The sequence below is a fragment of the Eschrichtius robustus genome, chromosome 11 (assembly GCF_028021215.1).
Source record: "Eschrichtius robustus isolate mEscRob2 chromosome 11, mEscRob2.pri, whole genome shotgun sequence".
Taxonomy (NCBI): domain Eukaryota; kingdom Metazoa; phylum Chordata; class Mammalia; order Artiodactyla; family Eschrichtiidae; genus Eschrichtius; species Eschrichtius robustus.
Window position 1 is genome coordinate 69,963,254 of NC_090834.1, and position 27,628 is coordinate 69,990,881.

A 27,628-nucleotide genomic window follows, 5' to 3' on the forward strand; every position below is an offset into this window, starting at 1 on the left:
ACACAGATATTAGAATCCGACACTCCTGAGTTTGAATCCTGATGCCATTCATAGACAAAGACTCTGAAATTGGTAGCTAAGCAACCAAGGAATTTGGATGGATTTGCTACACTCTATGTGCTGAAAGTAAACAGTGATATTCAGTGCATCAGAGCAAGGGAGTTTTTACTCACAACACAGCAAACAGCAGGAGCAGCAGTGTGGTACAAGTTGCCCTGTATCTAAGTGCCAGGGTGTAGTCTGATAGGCCCTGATGGCAGCTGTGCACACAGTGGATTGTGCGACAGTAGAGGAACTCAGCAGCTTTTATGGCAAGCAGTAAATAAGCCAACCCCCTTTCCCAGGAAACAAGTAGTCTACTTGGCTGGCTGCAGGAGTGGCTCAGGGACACAGGATGGTTAGGCCTTGCTCTTTGGCACACGCAGCAAAGACATGCAGGGATGCTGGTTTATGACAGATTGCCTCACTCAACAAATGTCAGTAATCCATTTATTATGTATTTACCTCTGTTTTTAGCCTCAGTAGCCACCTGGTCGAGCAGTGGCCTTATAACAGAGATGGGCCCAGTGAGGGCGAGACTAAGATTCTCTTCCTGAAGAAGCCTTGGGTCCTCTCTCCATTGCATGGATTCTAGGGTCATTGAGGCTTCAAAGCTGTGTGCCCTAGACAATTGCTTTACACAAAAAAATTCCCGTGACAGCAGCAAGAAATATGTTTTATATCACAAGTTAGTACATATAAATATATAATTGCATAAAATGTTTCAAGAGATAATATTGAATTTTGCTACATATAAAAGACTACTACTTTCTATTCTGTCTCATTTTTAGTGCTTGTTGTGACCCATAAAATTAATTTTGCAACCCTCAGTTTTAAAAAACACTGTCGTAATAATTTTACCTGAAAAAAATATTTTAAACTAAATACGCAACTGGCCACCTCATCCAAGGATACAGAATGTGGTTCCTAAGAAGTGTGGAGCAGTGGAATGGTGGACTAAATACTATAAAAGCCCATTCACTGCAACAAGATACTTTTGAAATCATTGCTAGGCTCTTAAGTAAGTGAGAGAAATCTCTCAGGGCCAAAAAAGAGAGAGAAAAGAAGGTATGCTGAAGCCTACATGTTCCAGGAAGGAAGCAAACACAAAAACAGAAATCCAGGGTTGTCTTGGGTCTAACAAAAAGTAGGGGAGCTAACCTTGAGATTCCCATATTAAGCCAGGTCTCTAGCACTCCAAAACCAATTATAGATCCTATATGGAAGAAACCATGCCTCAGTTTAGGCTCTCAGGATTCAGACAAAGTTCAGTAAACCATGAGCTTATAATAATAATTTTAAAAATCACCCAAAACACAAGGAAGTGAGCCACTAAGAATGAGGTTCAAGCAAAATCAACAAATTTAAATGGCCAAGAACTTCAACTATAATTATCAAATACAGAATATACTATGTATCTATGGGAAACATTTAAAGAAATAGAAGATTACATACAAAAATTAGCAAGCAGAAAAATAAAAGTGAACAGGAAACACCACCTTAACCTTAACCAATCATAACCATAATCAAACTAACATCATTAGCTTCCTGCTGTGATGTACTAAGAAAGATACATGTTCACTTATGCAGCACCTCAGCCAGAAACGCTTACCTTGAATTTAACCATAAAAATACAATCAGGCAAATTCAAATTGGGAGACAATCTGCAAAATAAGTGAGAAAAGTCAGTGTCATTTAAAAAAAGGGGAAGGAGGAATCTAGGGAACTGTTCTAGATGAAAAGAGACTAAAGAAACAACTAAATATAATGCTTAATCCTTTAGGTTTAAATTTTTTCAAATAAAAACTAATGATCGGAGATTTTAAAAAAAATCAAATAAATAGAGAGTTTAGAACTGAAAACTATATTCATTAAAGCTATAACTTCAGCGAATACACTAAACAGTAGCTTAGACACAACAGAAGAGAGAATTAGTGAATTGGACAGTGTATCTCAAGAAATCAACCAGAAAGCAGCACATGAATAGAAGGAGATGGAAAGAAGGAAAGAGTAGCTTATAGACATAGAGAATAGAATGAGAAGGTCTGGTATATGTTTAATTGAAGTCTCAGAAGGAGAGAATAGAGAAAATTAAGTTTGAGTATTATCTGAAGAGATAATGGTTGAGATAATGGCTGAGGTACTGAGAAAATTAGATTTATTAGCAAATTACATTTAGAACAGGGTCTGGCACCAAATGCATGGTTTATAAGGGCTAGCTTTATTTTTTCCAAAGTGGATGAAAGGCATAAATCTACAGATACATGGAGCCCGAGATAAAGAAATCAGGATAAATTTAAAATAATCCACACTTACCTAGGCACAATGATGTGAAAATGTAGGATACCAAAGACAGATATTAAAATGGATAAAGAGAAAAAATAATTCACTTAAGAAAGGAACTAAATTTTTACTAACAGCCCTCTTAACAGCAATAATGGATGTTAGAAGACAGTGGAATAATAATTTCAAAAGGCTGAAAAAAAAAACCCCTTCAAGCTAGAACAGTATACCCAGAAAAACTATATTTCAAGAGCAAGTGCACAATAAAGAAACATTCAGTTTTAAAAAAAGATTTAACTATCTACAAACAAAATTCTAGCAAATATGCTTGAAGGGAAAAAAAAATAGATAAACCTAGGAGGACAATCTGAAATAGTCAAGAAGAAATGGTGAATGCAAAATATAATAAACATGTAGGTAAAACAAATAAACATTGTCAGTATAAAATAATATGGATTTTTTTCAAAGATAGAACTAAAATACCAGACTAAAATGGACATACGTCAGGAGTTGAATGATTAGAAGTGAAGTGTTCCAGGGTCCTTATGTTGTCTAAAAGGACTCTAAAATACTGATTAAGTTTAGACTTTGTTAGGGTATTAAAAATTACCTATTAAAATTTAAGTGTAATTATGAAAAGAATAGAAAAAATATATATAACTTCAAATCAGCTAGGGAAAACAAAGGGAGAAAAAATAAGAAAAAATAATCAACCAAACAAAACCCCCCACTGAATTCTAAATAAAAATTTTAAAGCATTTTTAAAAAGATAAAAAGCACAAAGAAAGATGGTAGAAACAAATCTAAATATCTCAGTAATAGTAGTGAAAGTTAACAAACAACAATACCCAATTATATGCTATTTAGCAGGCACATATAAAACATAAATAAATAAAAGGTTTAAAGTAAAAAAAAAAAATTGGCAAGTATATACTAGCAAAATAAAGCTAGGGTAATTATATTAAAAGCAGACACCTTTAATACTTGCTTTAATACCAAAACCATGATTAGCAATAAACAGGGTCACTACATAATTTTAAAATGATCAACTCACCAAGATGATATGACAGTTTTAAATGTTGTATGTACTAACTGTAATAGGCTCAAAATATATAAAACAAAAAAATGATAAAACTTCAGGGAGAAATTTCTACTATCATGGCAGGAGGTTTTAGTACATCTCTCAATGAGAGTCAAACAAAACGTTACTATAAATTTGAACATTGCACTTAATAAGTTTAATTTAATGGACATGCACCCCCAAATTAGAGAATGTATATTTTTTTCAAGTTTACATGATGATTTACAAAAATTGACCATATTAGTTCATAAAGTAAATCTCAGAGAAGCCGTATTATACAGGCCACATTCTATACTACAATGTAATTAACTTAGAAATCAGTACCCAATATGTATTTTTTAAAACTATGCATTTGGAAAGTAAAAATATACATTTCTCATGGATCGAAAAAAAAATCAAATTGATATTTTAAAAAATACTTGGAAATTTAAAATGTACTAAATATGAAAAAGAAAACCATAGATCAAAACTCATGAGATGCAGTGAAAATGGTCCTTAGAGGTATCGCCTTAAATACTGTTATTAGAAAAGAAGAAAGGCTTAAAATTAATGAGCTTAGTGTCTAACTTCATTTAGAAAATGAAAAACAAAATAAACCTAAAGAAAGAAGATAATAAATATATGAGCAGTTATAAATAAAATAGAGAATAAAGATAAAACAGAGAGGATCAAGCAAGCCAAATGTTGGTTCACTGGAAAAGTTAATAAAAGACTAAAGGCAATCCTCTTAAATTGGTTTTTTAAAGTACGAGAGAAGAAATAAATTAGGAATGAAAAGGGCAGACACAACCACAGATAAACAAAGATTCAAAAAGATAGAAGAATATAATGAACATTTAATCCAATTAATTTTAAAATTTGGCAATCTAAGGGTGACTTAACAATCATCATATTAACAAACTAAAAGGGAAAACCATATGGGCTTTTCAATAGAAGAAGAAAATATCATTTGACAAAATTCAACACTCATTTAGGATAAAAACTCTTAGCAAAAAAAGAACTTTTTATTTTGCCTTCTTGAAGCTTAACTTTTTTTTATTATATAAGTTTTGGTGTATAGCATTATAATTTGACATCTATATACACTATAGAGTTGTTACCACCGCAAGTCTAGTTACCACCCATCACCATACAGTTGATCCCCTTCACCCATTTCACCCACCCCCTAACGCCTTCCTCTCAGGAAACGCTACTCTGATCTCTGTAACTATGACCTTGTTTTTGTTTTATTTTGTTTGTTCATTTTTTTTTTTTAATTCCACATATGAGTGAAATCATATGGTATTTATCCTTCTCTGTGTGACTTATTTCACTTAGCATAATACCTTCAAGGTCTATCCATGTTGTCACAAACAGCAGGATTTCATATTCAAGTAATATTCCATTGTGTATATATACCACATTTTCTTTATGCATTCATCTATTAGTGGACACTTAGGTTGTTTCCATATCTTGTCTATTGTAAATAATGCGGCAATGAACATAAGGCTGTATATATCTTTTCAAATTGGTGTTTTTGTGTTCTTAGGATAAATACCCAGAAGTAAAATTGCTGGGTCAGAACTTTCTTAATTTGAAGGATATCTTCCAAAACCCTGTAGCAAACACCATTGTTTAACGGTAAAATATTAGAAGCATTTCTTTTAAAATCTGTGAAAAAAGAGGATGCCTGCCATCACCTCTTCTATTCAATATTGCACAGGAGACCCTACCCAGTACAGTAAGACAAGGATAAAATGGCACAAGGTTTGGAAAGGAAGAAACAAACTTTTGTCATTTCCAGATGATAGAATTAACCACATGCAAACCCAAAGGAATGTACAGATAATTTTTTAAAATAATAAGAGCCTATATCATGTAATTGGAAATAAGATCAAAGTAGAAAAATCAATTGCATTTCCATATCTCAGCATTGGTTTCTAAAAAATGAGATAACAAAGAAGATATTGCTTACATTAGCATAAAGACATGAGGTGCCTAGGAATAAATCTAACAAAAAAAATGTGCACAACCTTTATGGAGCCAACTTTAATACTTTACTGAAAGCCACCAAAACACCCAAACATGAGACTCCCCTTGTGGTCCAGTGGTTGGGACTCCACACTTCCACTGCAGGGGGCGTGGGTTCGATCCCTGGTCAGGGAACTAAGGTCCAGCATGCTGCATGGCGTGGCCAAAACGTTAAAAAACAAACAAACAAACAAACAAAAACCCAAACATAATCTTACATATATGAAAACTTGATATAAGCCAGCAGTATCACTGCAGTTCACAGGAAGTAAGTGATTCTGGGACAACTGGTTTTCCATATAGGAAAAAAATGAAATTGAACCTTATCTTTAACCATATAATTTGGAAAATATATTTGCAACAAATGTAATCAATGTCATAAAAATTAAAGACTTTAATATGAAAATGACACTTGAAAAGTTAAGAATCTTTTTGACCTCAATTTGGTAGTCTATAGACACCATAAAGGAAAGGAAAAGATAAGCCACTAATTTGGAAAATACATTCGCAACAAATATAACCAAAAAAGAAAAGCCACTAATTTGGAAAATATATTTGCAACAAATATAACAAATTTTCAGTATTCCAGAATATGTAAAGAACTCTTAAAGATCAATAAGAGACAGGCAAATAACTCCATATAAAAATAGACAAATGGCATAAATATACATTTCACAGAAGAATACTCATTAGTGATTAGGAAAATGCAAATTAAGACTACAGTGAGAAACTATTTTAAACTATTAAATTACCAAAACTTATAAAATCTAATACTAAGTATTTGGCAAGGGTGAGGAACAAAGGGAGCTCTTATTCAATGTTAGTGGGAATGTAAACAGCCACAACTCTTTGGAAAACAATTTGGCTTTATGCTGTAAAGCTGAACATTCGCATACCCTACTACTCAAGAATTTCATTCCTAAGTATATATTCCGGAGAAACTCTTGCCCACATGGATCAGAAGACATATACAAGAATGTTCATAGCAGCATCATTCATAGTAGCAAACCGCTAAGAACAACCTAGATATCCATTAACAGGAAAATGGATAAATTGTAGAACAGTTAACTGTGGCACATACAACTGAATATTACATATACAGCAGTGAAAATGAATGAGCAGCATAGAGGCATTTTAGAAACATACAGAAAGAACTTAAAACGAGCAAGTTGCAGAGACCACATATAGTATGATATCATTTCAATAAAATTCAAAAGCAAGAAAAACTTTATGTTGAATAGATATGTAGCTAAAAGCAAAACAAAACAAAAAGCTGTTTAATAAAGGAAGGACTAGAATTTTTGTTTTTCAGCTGCAGCCTCTGGCTCCCAGAATGGGGTCATGAGCTACCTTCCAGCATCCTGGCTTTGCCAAGACTGAATCAGGCCAGACCCCCAGTGCAGCTTTCTAGATTATCACCATCATGTGTAAGGAGCCTGTGGGAAGTCAACGTACCCAGAGCACTGGGTACAGAGGGCCTGGCTAGAGATTTAAATGAAATAGGCCTGTGGATGAGCACAGGAGCTAAGAGCCGACCAGAGGCCAGAGAACAAGAGGCAGGGGCTGAAACCCAGCCAATCTGAGGGAGATGCTTGCACACGGCTACTGAGGATTCTGGCTGTAATCACTCTACTGCCGGCTCATGCTCCAGAGCATCACTGAGGGTGTTGAGGGCATTGAGAGAATTGCAGCAAAAACCAAATTAGGACTTCTCATAGATTCTAAGGGGGCAGGAAATCATGTCTAAAGAATTAGATAGTTCTGAACCAGAGAGCAAAACAAGACCCAACATGGAAAAACCACACACCAATACACAATCAGAGAAGCATTCAGCGTTACCGACAAAAGGAAATGGTTAAAAAGCCACGACTTTAAAGAACAGATTGTTCATTTAGTCTGTTTTTCTCCATTGAGAAAAAAGTTATGGACCATTAAGTGCCAGTCCCTCTAATGTAAGCAGGGACTAAGTGCTGTCAGGCTAGGTGATTTGAACTTGATTATGGGGGGTTATAGAAGAATTTCAGTAGGGAGTGACAAAGTTTGCTTTGCTTTTTTGAGAGCTCACTTAGGGACAAGTGGGTTGATTTATATGACTCCATTAATAACAAGTTGTTTTGTGTTGAGTTTTGACTACTTTATTTCACCTAAGCAAGTGGAATCCTTGCATTTTGTCTAGGAAAGAGCATGATGTGAGGGCACAGGAGCAAAGGAAGAACCAGTCGACTGTGGTCACAAGCAGGGGTGGCAGTGAGGGTTAGGTAACTGGGCTATTCTATTCACAGCCAGAGGCTGCTCGCCTTCTGGCCGTGCCATTCTAGCTGCATCCTGGTTCCCAGATGTAGCAGTCACATCCCTGCCCTGGAAGGGCTTGCAGTTCACCAGCAGCCGTGGACCAGCTGGAGACATGGTTGAGTACACAGTCTGTACAGGCACAGAGTCTCTAGTCTTCTTCCCAAGCAAGTGCTGACGATCCAGCCAGCCATATGACCCTTCCGTTTACGTGGAGACAAAAAATATATATAATTATTTAAGAGCTTTTATTAATCTCAAGTGAAGTTACCAGATAAAGTTTAGCCATATGTAATCAAGTCAGGGATTACACTCTAGTTGAGGTTTAAAGATATACAGCAAATACTCCACATGGAACTATAGAACTAGACACTGGAAGAAACAACAGCGTGGTAATGACAATGGTACAGTTTATTGAATGTTTACTGTGTACCAGGCACCATGCTCAGCATTTTGCTTGCATCATCTCATTTAATCTTCATAACCGATTTAGGAGGCAGAGACTATGATCACTCCCATTTTTCAAGAGAGGAGACTGAGGCAGAGAGATGTGAGGTTACTTGATCAAGGTCACACATTTGTAAGTGGGAGAGAAGGTCTGATCGATCTCAAAGCCCATGCCCTCTGCCACTACACTCTACTGCATCTGCGGTGAGGGGGCAATGCTGCTTGAGACTTCATTAGGACCTGCAAGGAACCTCTCTGGTGGGTAGCAGTGAGGTGATGGAAATCTCAGTACATTGCTGAGGTTGACAGCAAGGCAAGCCTGGGCTAGGCACAATCTGCCTGCACCCAGTGCTTTGGGAAAGCAGATTCCCTAGAAATCTGCACTTGATTCCATGTTCAAAGATCCCCAAAAGTGATTTTGACTACTGAGGAAAGGAAGAGTCTAAAAAATAAACTGTAGGCTATAAAGTTGAAAATTATTCCACTCAAAAAAGTAAATTAAATTGATTGATTCAGTTCAACCTGTGTTTGTTGAGTACGGCATCAGTACAAATCAATGAGGCTGCACAGGGAACTCTCTGAGGGACCAGATTTTAGAAGGACACACAAGAAAGATTGAAGAAGGGACATGGAAGGCAGGATAAAAGTCTGGCTTGAACCTGTAGGTATAATGTAGCAAAGAGGCTGAATCTGAAAGGCAACAACAAAAAATACTCTAAAGACAGCAAAACAGTGCTGTTTCTTTTGGATTAAAAACAAGGCAAGGATAGACCCAGCACTGAAGCAGATGGTATAATGTTACATGACTGGGGAGAGGCAGGGTTTTCTACTCTCCGCTTTTGTTTTCTTAACCAAGGAAAATGGTCCTCAATCTAGAAATGTTAAGCAAATATCTAGATGAGGAAATTGAATCTGAATAGGTGAGAAAAATGGGAGAGCAATGAATTCAGGTTTCTAAGCCCGGGTGAAAGATGATACGTACATACAGAGAGTGGTGTCTTTGATGTGGCCTTACGAAATCAGAATTTGTTGATTGACTGAGTTAACCCCCTGGTGTTGAAATAAGTTGCAGATATACCTCAGTCTTTGAAGACTCAGGAAGAATTCCAGGACCAAAAAACTAGAGATGAGTACATTTTCTACTTTCCACATGAGAAAGAAACATGAGTTCTGATCCTTGTCAAAATTCTAGAAAGGATGGTTAAAGAAATTGTGAATATTGAGAAAGAAATTTAGAGATTACTAAGGAATCACTGGTGTTTACTTAGAAGCTTTGGAAAACAAATGTCATTTCCTTTTCTGGGTGGTGTTGTGAGGTTTGTCATGCCAATGGACAAAGCAGGCTTTGTGAAGCTTGGTTTCAGGAAATTATTTTGTTATTAAAGTTTCTTATAAGAACCTAGTGGACAAGATACAGAAATGTGGACTGGTTGGTACCGGTTGGGTGCCATGCATTTAAAGTTTATAGAATAGTTTCACCAAAGGTCTCTAACGGGCTAGATGGCTCTGTTCTTGGTCTAGTCCTATCTGATGTTTTGTCTTTCAATATAGCGTAAAGGTACAGGATGCCTTTTATCGATTCCACAGAAATCCCAAATCTAGGAGAAATCTGTCAGATGGAGAAAATAGCCCAAAGATTTCCCCTTGATGGAACAAAACAAACAAGATGATAATTAACAAGACACAAATAAAGTCTTGAATTAGGTCTAGAAAAAGGTCAGTTGCACAAGTAGAACATAAAGTCATCAGACTTCACCACCCCTGGTGTGGAAAGACCAGATTCGATTGCAAGTTAGGAAGAGCCAGGTGAAGACACTGCTGCTAAAAGGACTTCTGCAATCCCAAGGCACAGGGTGAAGGTGCAAGGGTGTCTCTCCGCTCTGGGTTGTTTGATTCCAGACTCTCCTTAAGATGTGTCCTGGGAAATTAGAGGGCAAACAGAGGTGGGTAGCTCTTTTCTGACAAAATGATAAATGACCTGGAGGTACTGACTCTGCAATAAGAACACTTCAGTGTATCATGAGACCTGCCTTCAAATATCTGAATGTCTTTCATGAAAATATAGAGTTACTGTTCTCTATTTTCCTCGAGAGGACACAACTGGACTCATTGGCTTGCAGCCAACCCATCAAAGATCAGTAGAAGGAAGTTTTCAATACTTAAGAGTACACAGCCCTGCAGTGGGCTTCTTGGACAGCAGGGAATTCTACCATCCTTGGAGAATTATAGTAGAATCTGGGGTGGGAGGGAGGTAGAGGGAATTCCTATGTGCCTCCATGGCTGGGAGAGATGACCCCTAAGTGTTCTCCCATCATGTATATGATTTGAATAATGACCGTTACCATTTATTGAGCTTATACTAAGTGGCAGGGCTGGGCTAAGGTCTTTGTGTGCACGATCCCACTGCATCTTTATAACAAATGAGGAGACTGAGGCTCAGGGAGGCTATTAAGAGCTTAAACCCACACAGTGATGAGTCAAAGAATGGAAGTTTGATCCCAAGCCTGAGTTTAAAGTATACGCTCTTAATTTCTATGTTATATATGATCTCCAGTCTATATACTTCATTCTTTCATTCAGCAACTATGCCCTGGAATGCCTTGTTCTTCACCTCCTCCTGCCTCTCACTCATCCACTTAAGCTGAGCTCACCTACTGCCTCCTCTCTGAGGTTTCCCCACTTCCTCCACACAAGATGAATTGCTTCCCTCCTGTGTTGCATGGCAGGGGGCACATTGTATCCTATTTGCCTGTGCAGTGTTGGTTTTCCTACTGGACTGCAAGCTCCCAGTTTCCTGAACAGCTGGAACCAGTACTTATTCATCCCTGTCCCTCAGCACCACAAACAATGCTCAGAAGATGTTGGTACTCAACAGGTTTATAAGTTAGTCCATTCATCCATCCATTCATTCATTCAAGAAACCTAAGAAAGAATAACATCTTATTTATTTCTTTTTTTTATTGGAGTATAATTGCTTTACAATGTTGTGTTAGTTTCTGCTGTACAATGAAGTGTATCAGCTATATGTATACATATATCCCCTCCCTCTTGGACCTCCCTCCCACCCCACCCCCCCATCCCACCCATCTAGATCATCACAGAGCACCAAGCTGAGCTTCCTGTGCTTTATAGCTTATTCCCGCTAGCTATCTATAAGGAGGCAAGAACTTACAATGGAGAAAAGGCAGCCTCTTCAATAAGTGGTGCTGGGAAAACTGGATGGCTACATGTAAAAGAATGAAATTAGAACACTACCTAACACCATACACAAAAATAGACTCAAAATGGATTAAAGGCCTAAATGTAAGACCGGACACTGTAAAACTCTTAGAGGAAAACATAGGAAAAACACTCTTTGACATAAACCACAGCAAGATCTTTTTTGACCCACCTCGTAGAAAAATGAAAATAAAAACAAAAATGAACAAATGGGACCTAATGAAACTTAAAAGCTTTTGCACAGCAAAGGAAACCATAAACAAGATGAAAAGACAACCTTCAGAATGGGAGAAAATATTTGCAAACGAAGCAACGGACAAAGGACTAATCTCCAAAATATACAAATGGCTCATGGAGTTCAATATTAAAAAAACAAACAACCCAATTTAAAAATGGGCAGAAGACCTAAATAGACATTTCACCAAAGAAGACATACAGATGGCCAAGAGGCACATGAAAAGATGCTCAACATCACTAATTATTAGAGAAATGCAAATCAAAACTACAATGAGGTATCACCTCACACCAGTCAGAATGGCCATCATCAAAAAATCTACACACAATAAATGCTGGAGAGGGTATGGAGAGAAGGGAACCTTTTTGCACTGTTGGTGGGAATGTAGATTGATACAGCCACCGTGGAGAACAGTATGGAGGTTCCTTAAAAAACTAAAAATAGAACTACCATATGACCCAACAATCCCACTACTGGGCATATACCCTGAGAAAACCATAATTCAAAAGGGTCCACGTGCCCCAGTGTTCATTGCAGCACTATTTACAGTAGCCGGGACATGGAAACAACCTAAATGTCCAACAACAGATGAATGGATGAAGAAGATGTGGTAAATATATACAATGGAATGTTACTCAGCCATAAAAAAGAATGAAATTGGGTCATTTGTAGAGATGTGGATGGACCTAGAGTCTGTCATACAGAGTGAAGTAAGCCAGAAAGAGAAAAACAAATATCGTATATTAATGCATATATGTGGAATTTAGAAAAATGGTACAGATGAACCTATTTGCATGACAGGACTAGAGACGTAGATGGTAGAGAATGGACATGTGGACACAGAGGGGGAAGGGGAGGGTGGGACGAATTGGGAGATCAGGTTGGACATATATACACTACCATTCGTAAAATAGATAGCTAGTGGGAACAAGCTATAAAGCACAGGAAGCTCAACTTGGTGCTCTGTAACATCTTATTTATTTCTCTCCCCCTTTTAATCCTTCCTGCATGAAACTCCAGGTATCATTCTCCTACTCGACCACCTTCAGTGTCCCTTTGTATCTACAGCATTAAGTACAAGAGCCTTAGCATGGCTAAGGGGCCTCTATTATATGTAGATTTTCATACGCTCCAAGGTCTCATCGTCCTCCCCTCCGTGTCCCCTTAGCCCTTCCCGATCTCTGTCTCCACCATCTTCTATCCTATCCCCTAGTCTTTGCTCATATTGTTCCCTCTTCTTGGAATATCCTCTCCCACCCTCATTATTTCCTCTCAAAGTATTATCCATTCTTCAACGTCCCAGTTCAGACATCACCTCCTCCCAGGAAGCCCACCCTCACACCCTGACCAGGAAAAGCCTCCCTTCTCTGTATTCCCAGTCCTTTTTTGATACTTTGTTGTGGTGACAGTTTTCTAATATTCTACTTTATTTTCGCTTTTTGGTCCATCTGATCCAAAAGATTATCTAACAATACCCTTTTCAGAAGGCACTATGCCTTACTATCTCCAAAATTCTTGTGATATGTAGCATTATCTATCACTGTATCCCCAGTACCTAAGGCAATTCCTGACACCTGTTCCATAAATAGGTGTTGATGAATGGATGGATGAATTCATCAGAAGTTCTGCATCGTAGCATCAGTTTGCACGTTAACTAAATATATAATTTGGGACATTTCATATCAATTGCTCTGGACCCCAGTTTCCATATCAATAAAAGGGTGTTCAAGGAGACAGGGAGAAAGGGTACTCATTTTTATGGATGACTTTGCCGTGTGCAAGGCAATGTGCTAGGAGCATTATTTACCTTACAGGCCTAAGGGAGGGAGGGAGGGATGAGGATCGGGGGGGGGGGGTATACAAGCAGTGAAGAGTATGGGCTTAGGATAAGGCTTCCTTGAACTCAAGCCCTAGCTCTGCTACTTACTAAATGTGAGCTTGGGCAAGTTATTCTAATCTTTTAAACCTCTGTTTCTTCAGCCATCAAGTGGTGATAATAAGAGAACCTACTGGTGAGTTTGCTGTGAGGACTCAATGAGGTGTTGAATATAAGGTACTTAGCCCATCGACTGGCACGTAACCCTGAATTATAAACAGCAGCTCATTATTATTATTCTATTACTTGTGTGTCTTCTTGTTCAGTTTACCCCATGAAGAAGCAGAGGTTCTGAGAGGTTAAACTACTTGCCCAAGGTCACATCTTCTGTCTGCCCTGTTTTCCTCTCCACCTACGGGACCCTTCAGGATAAATCCTTCGAGAATGGCCATGAGCTTTGCAACACAGCCTGTGTTCCCATTTCAGGGTGAAATACTAGAAAGCCTCCCCACGTTGCTGCTTCTCAAACACGTCCAGATTTTAGCATTTTATTATCTAAACATTTAGCATCTAACACTGAATATCTCAAAGCAGGGTCAATTTTCTCATGGTTATTCTTCTGTTTAATAAAGGAAGAAAGGTCATAATCTAAGTTATAAGAGTGAACGGATATAACTTTTTCCCTACGAGATTCAAAGCTAATACCTTTTTCTCCCCCATCATTTGGCTTTGTGCAAAAAATCAAAATGCCAATTACTGCTCCTCTGTGACTAAATGAAGTGTGAGCTTCCCTGCCCCATAAAGGGAGCCACACCCCACCTGGACAATCAGTAGGCATTTGATTCAGAAGAAGAGAAGGAGATAGTAACCATCAGGGTTACTAGGGTTTTCTTCGATGGAGGATGTGATGCACAAATGTATAGAAGTTTTCTTTTTTTTAATAAATTTATTTATTTTATTATTTTATTTTATTTATATATGGTTTCTGGCTACATTGGGTCTTCGTTGCTGCACACGGACTTTCTCTAGTTGCGGTGAGCGGGGGCTATTCTTCGTTGCGGTGAGCGGGTTTCTCGTTGTGGTGGCTTCTCTTGTTGCGGAGCACGGGCTCTAGGCTCACGGCCTTCAGTAGCTGTGGCACGTGGGCTCAGTAGTGGTGGCTCGTGGGCTCTAGAGCACAGGCTCAGTAGTTGTGGCTCACGGGCTTAGCTGCTCCGCGGCGGGTGGGATCTTCCCGGACCAGGGATCAAACCCGTGTCCCCTGCACTGGCAGGCAGATTCTCAACCACTGCACCACCAGGGAAGCCCTGTATAGAAGTTTTATGGAGGACATACAAATAGGCAGGAGAGGGATCATTAGTGGTAGGCCATTGTCAAGGGTATATGGCCCATGGAGCTGAAGTTTTCATGCCCTAAATGTCCAGGAGGACCTCCCCCAGAGCATGCACAGGTGGGTTTTATTTATCACGCCCATGATCTCGAGGCATCAACAGACCGTCAGGGGGCTGCGCCTGCAGAGCCCTTTTTGCTACAAACATGGCCCCCTAAAGTAGCTCCAAAGCAGTTTGATCATGGGAAGGGAAATGCCAATCTAACCCATTTGCCGTTGATTTCTTAAGCAGATTCAGGCACACAGGATGAAGCACAGCTTTTGCAGGAATGGTTTAAGCTGGTTCTGGAGAAGAATAAATTAATGCGATATGAGTCGGAGTTACTGATCATGTAAGTAAGGCAACACAGATAACAGTGAGGCCTAAAAGCAAAGGGGCGGGAGTGGGGTGGCCCACCCTCCTAGGTTGAAGTCTCAGGATTTTTTCTTCTTGTGCATACAGAATTGTGATTGAGACAAATTGACATTTGATGTCTTGCATATCATGCTGGCATTAGTGCAGAGAATCTTCAATTGTCTGTTCTCTGCTGTGGAGTCCTATGGCTAAAATGATTTCAGGTAATGGGTCTGGAGCTGGAGGGCATTCGGATAAGACACTTTCAATCCATCCCTGTCCCCCACACCAGGGGGGACCCACTTGCAGTCACACATCTGCAATGGGGAAGCATGTGTCTGGCTTCTGTGTGTGAATCATGGAAAGGGCTTGCTGAAATCGCCTGACCACTTCCTTGTGGCTCTAATGGATTGAAGGTGGAGATCGGTCTGGCTGTCCTCTGAATGAGAGGTTGCAGTCTGGCTGGGAGATCAGAAAGTAGAGATGGATCTTACTCTGAAAATGTTGAAGGTCATTCTACCTGTCACCATTCTGGAGGGAAAGGAAGTAACATTTAATATAAACTGACTAAGCACCACAAGTTGTACTGGGTGCTTTCACTTATGCTGTCTTATTTCATTTTCACCCCAACCCTGAGAGTTAATTTTGGGCGTCTTTGAAGGGGTCTAATAAAATTCTTTTCTCTGCCTGGGTTCTGAGCCGGGTGAGAAATAAGACAATTGGGTCAATAGTTGACCCAGAATATCAAAATATAGTGTTTATTACTGATTATGGCTAGCTCGGCTAAATATGAGAGCCCAGGTGGGCTTGCTAACTATATTCGTTTCCTACGGCTGGACTAATATATTATCACAAACAGGGTGGCTTACAATAAGAGAGATGTATTCTCTCTCAGTTCTGGAAGACAGTCTGCAGTCGAGGTGTTAGGAAGGCCATGCTCCCTTCACGGCCTCTGGGGGAGAATTCTTCCTTGCCTCTTCCAGCTTCACGTGCCTCCAGGCATCCCTTGGCTTGTGACTGCATCACTCCAATCTCTCCCTCTGTCTTCATGCAGCCTTCTCTGTGTGTCCATGTCTTCTCTTCTGTCTCTTGTAAGGACACTTGTCACTGGGTTTAGAGCCCACTGGCATAATCCAGAATATTCTTATCTCAAGGTTCTTAACTTAATTACATCCACAAAGACCCTTTTTCAAATAAGGTCACATTCAAAGGTTCCAGGGGTTAGGATGTGGACATATCTTTTGGGAGTTCACCATGCAACCTACTATACTACCCAACCCCAGAATTAGACACACTCAGTTACCTAGTCACAAAAGGTAGTGAATCACTTGCTTCTTAGGGGTAAGGCTTTTACCCTAGACCAGTGGGTCTCACCTGGGGGCAATTTCCATCTCACTTCCTCCTTCCAGGGATATTTGGCAATGTCTGAAGACATTTTTGTCTATAGCAACTGGGAGGTGCTAGTGATATCTAGTGCCCAAAATGTCAATAGTGTCAAGATTGAGAAATCTTGCCCTAGACCCATAGCAAGGCTCACAGTAACAGAGAACACATGTTTGCTGCAGGCAGGCTGATCCCCAGGGAGAAAGGGTGTGAGCTGAGTTCCCCTAGTCTGTTCTTCCCAAATTTACCTCCCCTGGGGTGAGAGTGAGTATAAGCGTGAAAGTGGAGAGAAGAAGCCAGGAATTATACTCCTTGAGCTCCACTGACATGAAGGAAATGCCAGGAATGGGGAAGAAGGGCTCATCTGTAGCAATTACTTTTAGTATTACTATTTTTTTAAATTGATGTACATGCTGAGACTCAAAACAACTAAGTAATTTGTCCATCTCCGCCTGACTACAAAGCCCTTTTTATACAACCGTATCGTCTGCCTTTGGTCCAGGTCTGAATTGTAAAGTTCATTAACAAAAAAGTATCAAGCGCATTCCATGTGCTAGGAAATGTGCTGGATACTGTGGAAGTAGAGATGAATCAGGCCATAGTCCCTATCTTCGAAGATCTCATGGTTTCAGGGGAGACAGACACGCAAGCACACAGCATGAGAGGGATGAGAAAACATAGCAAGCGCTCCACGGAGGTTTGTAGGAGGAACAGTCAGTGCACAGGCCCTCCCGGCGAAGGGCAGGTGTGTAGTGACTGCTCAGTGACTGTGGCTTCCCTCGTTGGTACACTGTCAGAGGGAACTTTCTCCTCCAACCGAGGCCAAGGAGGAGAACTCGGACGTGTGAGCTAGACAAAGGCAGGTGGGAGCTCTGGTAAAGGATAGGTTTTAGTTTGGAGAACGACCTGGCTGAACCAGGAGAAACGTCTTACACTGGTGTGTCATTTGGGGTCCCTTGGGAAAGCAGATGCCAAGACAGAATTAGAAGTATGAGAGATGTATTGGGAGAAAGGAGAAAGGGAGTGGGAGTGAGAGGGAAGTCTTCAGACCCCATACAGTCCTGACACCTGTAAAAGGAGAGGGGAGGGAATGAGGATTGGCAGGAGGAGCCACAGACTGCAGTGCAGCCCTGAGAAAATCTGAGCCGGGCGAAGGGAGCCCCAGAGCAAAGACTGCCCATCTGAGGAGTCCGAAGCGGGGCGGAAATGGCCCGGCTCCAGCACCACCACTGTGCTCGCTCACTGGCTGGAGCTGCTCAGGGACACTGTGGCCTCAGCACAACAGTGAAGTGGATTCTGCTACAGCAGTCAGCTCACTACACGCTACACTCCTTCCAGAGTCCTCTCTTAAAGGAAGATCTGAGAGGTGTGTTTCTATTGGCTACCAGAGTGGGCCAAGGGAAGCTGAGTGTCAATAACAAAAGGGAGAGTATTGAACAAAGCGTGGACCTTGGCCCACGTAATAGCAGAAGTAGTAAAAATAACGACAGGGACAACAGGGTGTAGTAAAGTGACCCAAAGCTCTAGCAGATACACATGCAGCCTGCAGGTGGGGCTGGAAGGGAAGGCCCCCCTCCACGTCAAACCCAGGGACCTAGACTCAGCCCTCACCCTCTTCAGTGTCTCTGTAGCACTGGACACCCTTGATCTCTCTCTTCTCTCCTAAAACTTTCCTCTCTTGGCTTCTGTGATGCTGCGTTTCTTGTTTACCCTTCCAACCTTTTGCTTGCTTCTTCCCTGGCTCTACCTCTTTGGTTTGGCTTCTAAATGTAGGTGTTCCCAAGGTCCTGTCTTCAAACCTTTTTGTCCTCTATAGCAGGGGTCCCCAACCCCCAGGGCTGTGGACCGGTACTGGTCCGTGCCCTGTTAGGAACCGGGCTGCACTGCAGGCAGGAGGTGAGCGGTGGGTGAGCGAGCGAAGCTTCATCTGCCACTTCTCATCGCTCCCCATCACTCACATTACTGCCTGAACTTTCCCCCCCTCCCCCGGCCCCCACTCCTGTCCGTGGAAAACTTGTCTTCCACGAAACTGGTCCCTGGTGCCAAAAAGGTTGGGAACCGCTGCTCTATAGCCTCCCTTTTAGAGATTACGTGACTTCACCTATCACCTCTGACCCCTGCCTCATCCATTTGTGGTCCTCGTTTCTCCTGAGAACGCCAGACCTGCACTCCCAAAGGTTTGCGGAACCTCCACATTACCACACGGCCCAGCGTGTGGGAAGCATACACACATACTCTGACATACATGGGCTGTCCCCAGGCATGGAAAGGTCATGAAGTTCTGTCTGAGCTTCACCGAAAGCTAACTTCACTTCTTGACTTTGCTGTTCTGTCGGTGGACACACTTGAGTCCCCAGCACTCCAGCTTGACTCCTCCGAAACGTCGCTGATTCTTCTTCCCACATCACTTACAACCAGATGGACAGTTGTCTGAGTATTCTGCCTCCACCCGGACAAAATGTCTCACTCCCGTTTCCTCCTTGTTTTCTTGTTTACCACAGTCAGAGATCTGGGAGTTGTTAGAGGTGATACTTGAAGTCACGTTGCCCCTAAAAGAGAGAAGAGTATCAGATTGTCATTGCTTCTACTGTTCGAGTCATTTCTTCACGATCCAGTCCTGGGTGGCCTTCCAAAAGCTTGCTGAGGGCACATTACAACCTTCAGCTGCTCCCCATCGTCTCTTGGGTTCAGCATATCTCAGCAGCAGTAGCAGCAGCAAAACTTTCAGTTTAGAGATATTCCAAGACCCCAGTCTTAATAAGGAAAAAAGAACGCAGTCGCTGTGGTCAATGGGTTTGTTAGTCACTATTTCTACACAGATCTCCAGTATTTACAAAGTTTGAACATTCTCTCATCCCCAGGGCCCGAGAACTAGAATTAGAAGATCATCAAAGCAGACTGGAGCAGAAATTAAGAGAAAAAATGCTCAAGGAGGGTGAGTATGGTGATATGTTTGGGGCCTTTGTTAAAGACGTTTTCCCCCCATGAAGACACTTGACCAGAACATGCTGCACATTGCAGAGTGGAGCGCTCTTCCTGCCTGGTGTCACCAGCCTGGAAGTCAGAGGGGGCACAAAGCCAGCCTTCCTCTGCCCCCACCAGAGCACAGCAAGTCCGTCTTAGCTTCATTCGCTGGGGCCGTGAGAGCAACATTTAGCTCCATCCCATGTGCTAATAGGAACAAAGTCATTTAGTCACGCATTCATTCACTTATCCATCCATTCATTTAACAAATATTTGTTGAGAATCTAGAGTGGGCCTGGCAGATGGAGAAGAGCAGCCCTTCCCTGTGGCCTCACTCGGGAGACTGACACCCAGACCAGTAGTTATGACACAGTGAGATGAGGGTCATGACTTACGTGCTTTGGGAGCACAGAGGAAGGCAGGCCTGGTTCTGCCAGGCACTGGGGAATGTAAAGGAATGAAGGAAGCATCCTTCCCACCACGGGCTGGGCCAGGGCATCACACATGAGAAAATTATTTCCACCATGAAGGAGGGAGAGTTGAGATAAACTTAATCGACACCGTACACTGATATATGCATTCATAGGCTCCAGCCTGCGAGGCATATTCACTCTGTTCTGTGCCTGTACGTTTGTGGGGCCAGATCCGTGCATGGCTTTCCTACATTTAGACCTAAGTCTGAAAGAGCAAGTTAAATCATTTCTGTATACCTCATGGACTGAGCATTGCACCTACCTCTGGGTTACCTGCTTCAGAGCAAGCCCTTAGTAAATATGAGACATTATCATCATGATCATTCTTATTTAGGTATTTTATCGCCATTTTACAGATTAGAAAACTGAGTCTCTGAGAACTTAAAAAGCATGCTCAACGTAAATGATGGGTCTAAGACTTGGGAACAGATCATCACAGACTCGGGGTCTCCTGTTCTTTCTTTGTAGATTGTTTCTTTACAGCAGTAGAAAACTGTTTCTAACAAAATCCTTAGAGAACTGCTCTCTACAGAATGGATAAAAGTGGCATACATCACCTTTTATTCGTCAGAAGGAGCTCAGATGGTTCCATCATTGACAAACCAAAACTGAGAGAGGAATTTCAATTTTTCTATGTTGATAATCAAATAAGGGGCATGAATACTGAAGTGTACCTAAATTAACAAACCATACTATATAACTAATATCTCACTTATACATCTCATAAAAATTTTAATTTGCTCCACTTCAGGGTGGTAAAATACATACCACCAAAGACTCCATTAGTCACTTTTGAATCTTTTTTTTTTTTTTTTTTTTTTAATTCTTACTAAGGAATGATGGTCATACATCTTCTCACTCTTCTGGGGTGTACAAAAAAATATAGCTTCTTCATTTTGCCTTGTCATCTTGCGCGAAACCTTCATACCACTAGTTATCAAGAAGAAAAGGAAGGGAGGAAGGAAGGAAGGAAGGGAGGAAGGGAGGAAGGGAGGAAGGAAGGAAAGGAGGAAGGGAGGAAGGGAGGGAGGGAGGGAGGGAGGGAGGAAAGGGAACTTTTTTTATCCCTCTCTGGTAAACTTAGTCTGATGCAATAATTTAGGCTGATGCAGTCCCTCTAGGAAATGCTCAGTCTTTTGGGGATGAAATGTTCAGTCTTGCAGATTGCCACCCCTTCCATCTGCTTGATTCTTAAGGTGACCTCCAGGTAATGGCGAGAGGCAGGTTTGTGTGACTTCACAGCACTGGAAATCTGTGTGGGTTTCTCTGACTCACTGACCCCCACATAGCTATCTCCTGTCATCAGGCTGCCACTGTCTCTGCTGGCATTTGCAGCCGAGGTGTGTGGCTGGCCTGACCCATGGCCTGGCCATTCTCTCAGCGTGCCTGGAGCCTCACTCCTGGCCTCGCTCAGCCTCACCTCAGCACACCCTCCGCTCAGCCCGGCCAGACAGTCTCCACTGTAGGGCCGCTCCATCCCTCATCATGGGGAGCCCCGTGGCAGGCCCAGTGGCCGGCTCCCTTTGCATCTCTGGGGCAAGTGGACTTTTCTAGGCTCTACCAATGTGTGCCACACACAGCAGATCAAGATCTGGGGAGCCACACCAGGACCCCTCTTCTCTGCTCAACCGTGAAGTTCTACCTGTCCCACGTTTATACACAGGGCGCCTTTCCAGCTGGCCTCTTCCCATAGTTCCAAGCAACGGGCAGTGCAAGAGTCCCTCAGCCCCCCAGTGCTCCCATCAAATGACCCCAGTGCTCCCATCAAATGATGTGACATTCCCTGCCTCTTTGGGGGCTTCCAAGGCCCAGAACGGAGAGACTGGAGCCCAGGGCTCTCACCTTTAGCGTCTCCTGCCTCTCTGTCCTCCCTCCCATCAAACATGAGCTGCAAAGAGAATGGTGCCTCTTTATTTCCCTTTTGTCATATGTACCTTATTCCTGACACTGTTCTCAGAACTCAGCCTGATGCAAGAGACAGTGGTACCATCTCTGCTCTGGTATCCGGCCCACCGCCTAGTCCCAGTGTGGTAAATAGGAAGGGCTAACAGAATTTATAGAGTCTTCTCCCAAGGCAATAATCTGGTTGACAAGACTTAAAATCTGCCTTTAAAATCCTATTTTGAGTGTCAGAAAGTCATTACTACCTGTTTCTTACTCTTTTCCTTCCTTTCATAAAAATCTTGTCTCCCTGAGGCAATCGAATGTCTCAGGCCAATTAGGAAGAAGGTCATGTACTCAGGGAGAAACACAGTCACAGTCTGGAAACATCCTCCTAGCGGCCAGCCATAACCTCACTTGGCTGCCGCCTGGTCTCTATTCAAAGGGCTGCAATTTGTCATTAACTACAAATGAAAAAAGGATTCTCATCATTGAAATAGCTTCCACTGATGCAGATGGTTTACTTAGAAACTTTTCTCACAGATCGCTTTGCTCAGACATGTTTAGGGGAAACTGCCTTTGTGTTGTCTTGTTGGTTTCTTTTTTGTGAGGGGAGGGCAGGTTGGAGGGCTTGGCAGGACTTGGCTGGTATTAACTCCTTTTTCTCACAAAGGGGTTTTCCCTGTCACTTTATATAAAGTCTCAAGATGAAAACTGAGCTGACCGCAGCACAAAGCACCCACCTTTCTAATCTGTGACTTGGAGGGCAGGTCCCTGGTGTTAAATTCATTTCCTTGTTTTCTCCATGGGAATTAGAGGGCAGAACAAGTCCAGAACAATCAAGAATGCCCATGCCAAAAGTTCTCCTGGGGTCAAGTCTTACCTGAAGTCCAGTGTGGGTGTTTTTGTTTGTTTTTATTTTTTATTTATTTTTGTTTGTTTGTTTCTTTCTGTAGAGAGCCAGAAAGATGAGAATGATCCGAATGAGGAGCAAGAAATACTCACCGAGATGATGCAAGTAATTGAGCAAAGGGACAAACTGGTGGATTCCTTAGAGGAACAACGCATAAGAGAAAAGGCTGAAGACCAGCACTTTGAAAGCTTCGTATTCTCCAGGGGCTGTCAGCTGAGCAGGACATGAGGAAGCCCCATGGGGAGCAAGCCGAGGACCAGATCAGGCCAAACACCCTTCACTCACTCCTTCTTCCTTTCACAGGATATGTCAGACCTGGAACGTAACTTATACCATGCTGCAATATTTTTAAAAGAATTTAAGGTTCTCTCATATGTACTCCAGCTGCCCAAGATCCTTCCAGAGATTATAATGAAGAAAATACAAAGACTCTTTTGAAATTGGCAGTCAACTTCAGTGGGTCTCTTAAATTGGAGGTGACCGTGGCAGATGATCAGCATTGTTTTCCGTAGACAGTGACACAGAGATCGATTTTCCTGCTGCTTTCATCATTTTTCTCTTCCCAAATTCATTGAGTTACACATCTAAAGGTTTTTAAGAAGCTGCCTTTTCATTAATATATCCATATTTGCCTTTTTTTGCATGGATGACCGGTTTCCAAATGTCAGAAAGAAGCAGCCGCAGTTTAAAGATTAGGTTAATATTTAAATTGTGTTTCCAGAGAAAGAGAAGAAACCTTGAGATTACTGATTACATAAAGCAAATAATTCATATAGCAGGTGCTAATTCAATCCAGGGTGAATTTAATTTACCAGGTGTAGTTATAAGCCTTAATATAATATACATAAGCAACGAGAGTTTAATAGAACATTTGAGCCTTAATTTTATTTTTTTAAAAAAAAGAAGGAAAAAAGGAACTAAAACTGACTTCATACCAGCAGGATTGTTAGTTAACACCAAATGCTGTTGGCTTAGAAAAGCTTTTTTTTTTTTTCTCCAGAGCACTCTCCTTATTGCCGCTGGAACATAGTGAAAAACGTTTCTAGAAAATGAATAATTTTGAAGCACTTTTTTGTAACTATTGGTAATGGCAGAAAGCATTATAAAACTCTTTCATTTGTTGATAAAATATTGGCGAGGTTGATGCTGCTACTAAAAACGAACATTCTAGTGATCCAGGTGAGGGATGCTTCTCAGTGGTGGTCTTCGGTCTAAACAGAGAAACATCTCTGACACTGTGTCCAGGGGTTGCCCAGGAAATCCACGACAAGACAAGGCCACTTCTGCCTTCAAGGTGGAGTGGGGAGCAGTGGTCCCATTTACCAAATCCCAAACTGGGTAGTGGATTTTTTGATGACATTTTCAATGTGAAAAGAAAGCTGGGAGATGGAGTTTGTGCACTGACATGATTCCTGGGACATTCTGACTGTTCATAGGGGAACCAAAGAAAAGATTTTAAATGGTGATTTGTTGTCATAAAGTATTTGATTGTTTTTCCCTCAGTGGGATTCTTTGAGGAGTCAGTCCATCATTGACATGAGACAGACTGAAGAACTCTGTTTTATGTTTGGCCTGTCATTTCTGCAAGTGTTTAAATGTATTGTTGGACAAATGGTGCTTCGCAACTGCCTGGAGAGCTAACTTACCTCAATATAAGTTAACCCATAAACCACTTTTGTCTGAGGTGCTGTCCGCGCACTCCAATCTGGTCAGCTGAGAAGCCGGAAATTAGAAGTGTGCTTGGATTTCCCGAGTCAGCCAACATTTTGGGTGGTATTAAAACGCAACCTTTCCATGGATATACCAAGCTCCAAAGGTTGTAGTTCTTTTTCTTTCTTCTCTCCTTCCTTTTTCTTTTTCTTTTCTTTTTTCTTTTAATAATCAGGTCTTCTAGTGCCTGAATTCTATTATTAGGAAATATATACAAGCATCTATTTCCCTCTTTCTCTCTCTCTCTCTCTCTCTGAAAACTGTGCCACTTAGGGCTATTTATCTATTTTTATTTATTTGTATATTTGGTGGAAATGGCTAATATGATTTCCTCATTATTCTGGTTTTCCTGTGTTATAATTTGGAGAAGACCTATTAGCACTAAGCTATTGGTGTATAAGCTATTTAATATGCAAATAACCCAGAGGTTTGGGGCAATAAGTTGTATAGTATTAAAGATTTATGGAGATAGCCAAGATAATATTTTCTGCCATCAGGCATTCAGAGGTAAGACTACAGATGCGTAGGAATGTTAATTCATTTTAAGAAAGATACACAACTTCAGTTTTCCTTCTAGAATGGGTAGAATTATTCAAGCCCAGTCACCATTTGATGCTTGCATACGTTTAACAGATGATGCTCAAATGTGTAGTGTCTGGGTTGTTTTTGTGCAAAAGGATTAATTGCCACTTATTTTAATTCTATTTTGGTTTCAAAGAAAGATTCTCCCAAGAGGGCCAAGAAAGAAGGTGGTTCTTGGCCCCAGTACTCTGTTGATAGATGAGAGAAGCAATTTGTTCACTCTCTCTTCCAGAGATTATGTTCTGTGGTTTAAGGCGAGTCTTATCTGGCCAAGTTAAAACATAAACCTCATATTTAACAGCCTTCTACTTACACTGGCTTTCAGTTTTCCCAGTACTTAAAAACCATTTTAATGATCATTTCCAAAAGGATACAAATATTGTGGCTGTTGAACTATGTTAAATGATTGCAATAGAGAAAGTTCTAAGACCCTCAAAAGGTAAAATATTGTACCATTTGAAGACAGTTTCTGTGTATACAGTATGGGTAGGATTATGATGAAAACAGACGGAGCCTTCACTTTCCCATAAAATAACACTTGTGATCAAGGCTGAGCCATTTAGGACTCTGAATGAGACAGAAAGCCCCAGCCTCAGGTCACATTTCATAGTCTCACACAGCTTCTAAGTTAAACCAAAAGGCTCACAATTAAAACTTCAGAATTTTACGTAAGCTGGACCAAGAGGACCGTTCTTAAACTTGCTCTCCCAAACCATTCATTTATTTATTTGTTTAATAAACGTCTTCCAAATACCTGTGGGATTCAGCAGCCCTGTGCTAGATGTAAGGATACAGAAAGAACATTATTCCTCCACCCGCAAGTAAATACAAAGATAAACGAGTACAACTCCCAAATAAATAAGCAAAAAATAAAGAACGATTTTTATTATAATCATCAACCTATTCTTCTCACATTTATCTCAAGCACAAAGACTTATCTCCCCAACTATTTGTAGTGCTTCTTTGGCAATAAAAACACAAGTAAGTTCATGTTTCTAAAACTGTGAAAAATAATATCAGGTTATACTGTTTCATTTAAACCTGGACTTTGGCAGTGTTAGGCTGCTTGGAATCCGTGGATGTAGAGATGCAGCATATTAATTGCAACTGAGAAAGGAAGTGGCAGGTGTTTCCAGCTCTGATGAGCTGCAATGAAATTGATGTTTTCTGCATTCTGGAGGCAGGTGACAATTCAGCAATGTCTGTCTTCCCAGGAAGCAGATTTACAGGCTTTTCCTTCCAAACTGAAAATGGCAGCATGTCTCACCCAGGCAGTTGATCAGAGAACTCCCTCAGCAGGGCAGAGGTGGCAGGGGGCAGCTGGGGCTGCCACATGAACGGAGAGAGTGGCAGTCATTGGATGTAGTGAGCTCAAATGTAGGAGTTTATTGTAATAAGAAGGTCCATGTACAGAGGAGCGTGTACTATTTCACCTACTGTTTGTCTTCTAACCTCACTGCTGAGTGGCTTGTGAAAGATTAATTTGCTCCAACGATTGGGAACTATTCACGTGGATTGAAATGTGTTACATGTGCACTGCTATAAATACTGAAATGAACCAAAAATAAATGGTTTTCTGTAGAAAGAATCCAAACATGCGGGTTTGGTCTGGCACCTCTGAGGGCAGCGTCCGTTTCATTTCTTTATTCCAGTGAAAGGACGTGAGCAAAGCTTTGATTTCATGTAGGAGTCTGTGAATTATCAGTGGATGCTTTATTCCCACTGGGGCACCTGGCAGGACTTACCTGGATGTGAGTGGGAGGAGGAGTGAAGAAGGCTTGCCTCAGGTGTATTCTCTCAACAAAGAAAGCTGTTCTCAGAGCTGCGGAGGGGGAGAGAGGGGGCCTCTCCTGTCCCAGCTCCCATTTCTCTTACCTGATACAACCCGGTTTTGTATTTCATTCACGCAACAGGAATACTCCCCTTTGCACGGAGCTGGCCCCTTCCTTCAACTCACACTCTTTCAGGACTGAAGTTTTTGGTTTATTTGTTTGTTTCTGTTCTTAATCCCGGCATTGCAAATTCATGAAATGTGAGCACATGATTCACCAGAATTGCTGCATCAGGTGAATCAAGTGTCTGGTCCCCATCATTTCACACTGAGTTCCCCCATTGTTTGGAAGCTTTTGTCTGCTGGTGGAATATTTGAAATGATTCATTTTTTACATTGACTGTCAACAGAAAGTAAACATAACTGCAGAAGAGAGCTCCTGTTTCACAAGCGCTAACATGCCAAGGGAAAGACCAGCCACCTTCCATGGCATTCTGCAAGTTTTCCTTGTGCCCATGCTGGGGCTCACTTGCCCACAGAGCTACAGACTCTCAGCCTTGAGCTGACCTGGTGGGGAGCTGACTCTCACCACCCCTCAGCCTTCAGGGCAGGATTGATAATTTGACACTCACTCCCTCTCCCAGCTCCTTTCTAGAAACAAAAAAAGCAAGACCTATGCTGTCACAGCTCCCCTGAGGAGCCCTCTGACCCTGATAATGGTAATAGATCCTGTGAATGCAGCTCACTTCACCTGCCAGGTGCTGTAATAAGCTCTGTAGGTGCATTATTCCATTTAATCCTGAAAACA

The 27,628-nt window shown here is 41.3% G+C and overlaps 1 protein-coding gene across 8 annotated transcripts in view; it reads left to right on the plus strand.

The window, feature by feature from the left end:
• MICAL2 (microtubule associated monooxygenase, calponin and LIM domain containing 2) overlaps positions 1–24,691 on the plus strand; it is a 224,182-nt gene extending 199,491 nt beyond the window's left edge. For 6 of the 8 annotated variants that reach the window (XM_068555426.1, XM_068555425.1, XM_068555424.1 and 3 more), the window contains 3 exons: positions 15,039–15,141; positions 19,388–19,461; positions 22,801–24,682. In XM_068555426.1, the coding sequence (XP_068411527.1) occupies positions 15,039–15,141; positions 19,388–19,461; positions 22,801–22,985 (362 nt within the window). In that variant the 3' untranslated portion in view covers positions 22,986–24,682. Of the gene's footprint in view, positions 1–15,038; positions 15,142–19,387; positions 19,462–22,800 lie in introns of all 8 variants that reach the window. The other 2 variants (XM_068555431.1, XM_068555428.1) reach the window with 2 other exon arrangements.
• The last annotated feature ends 2,937 nt before the right edge of the window (positions 24,692–27,628 follow it).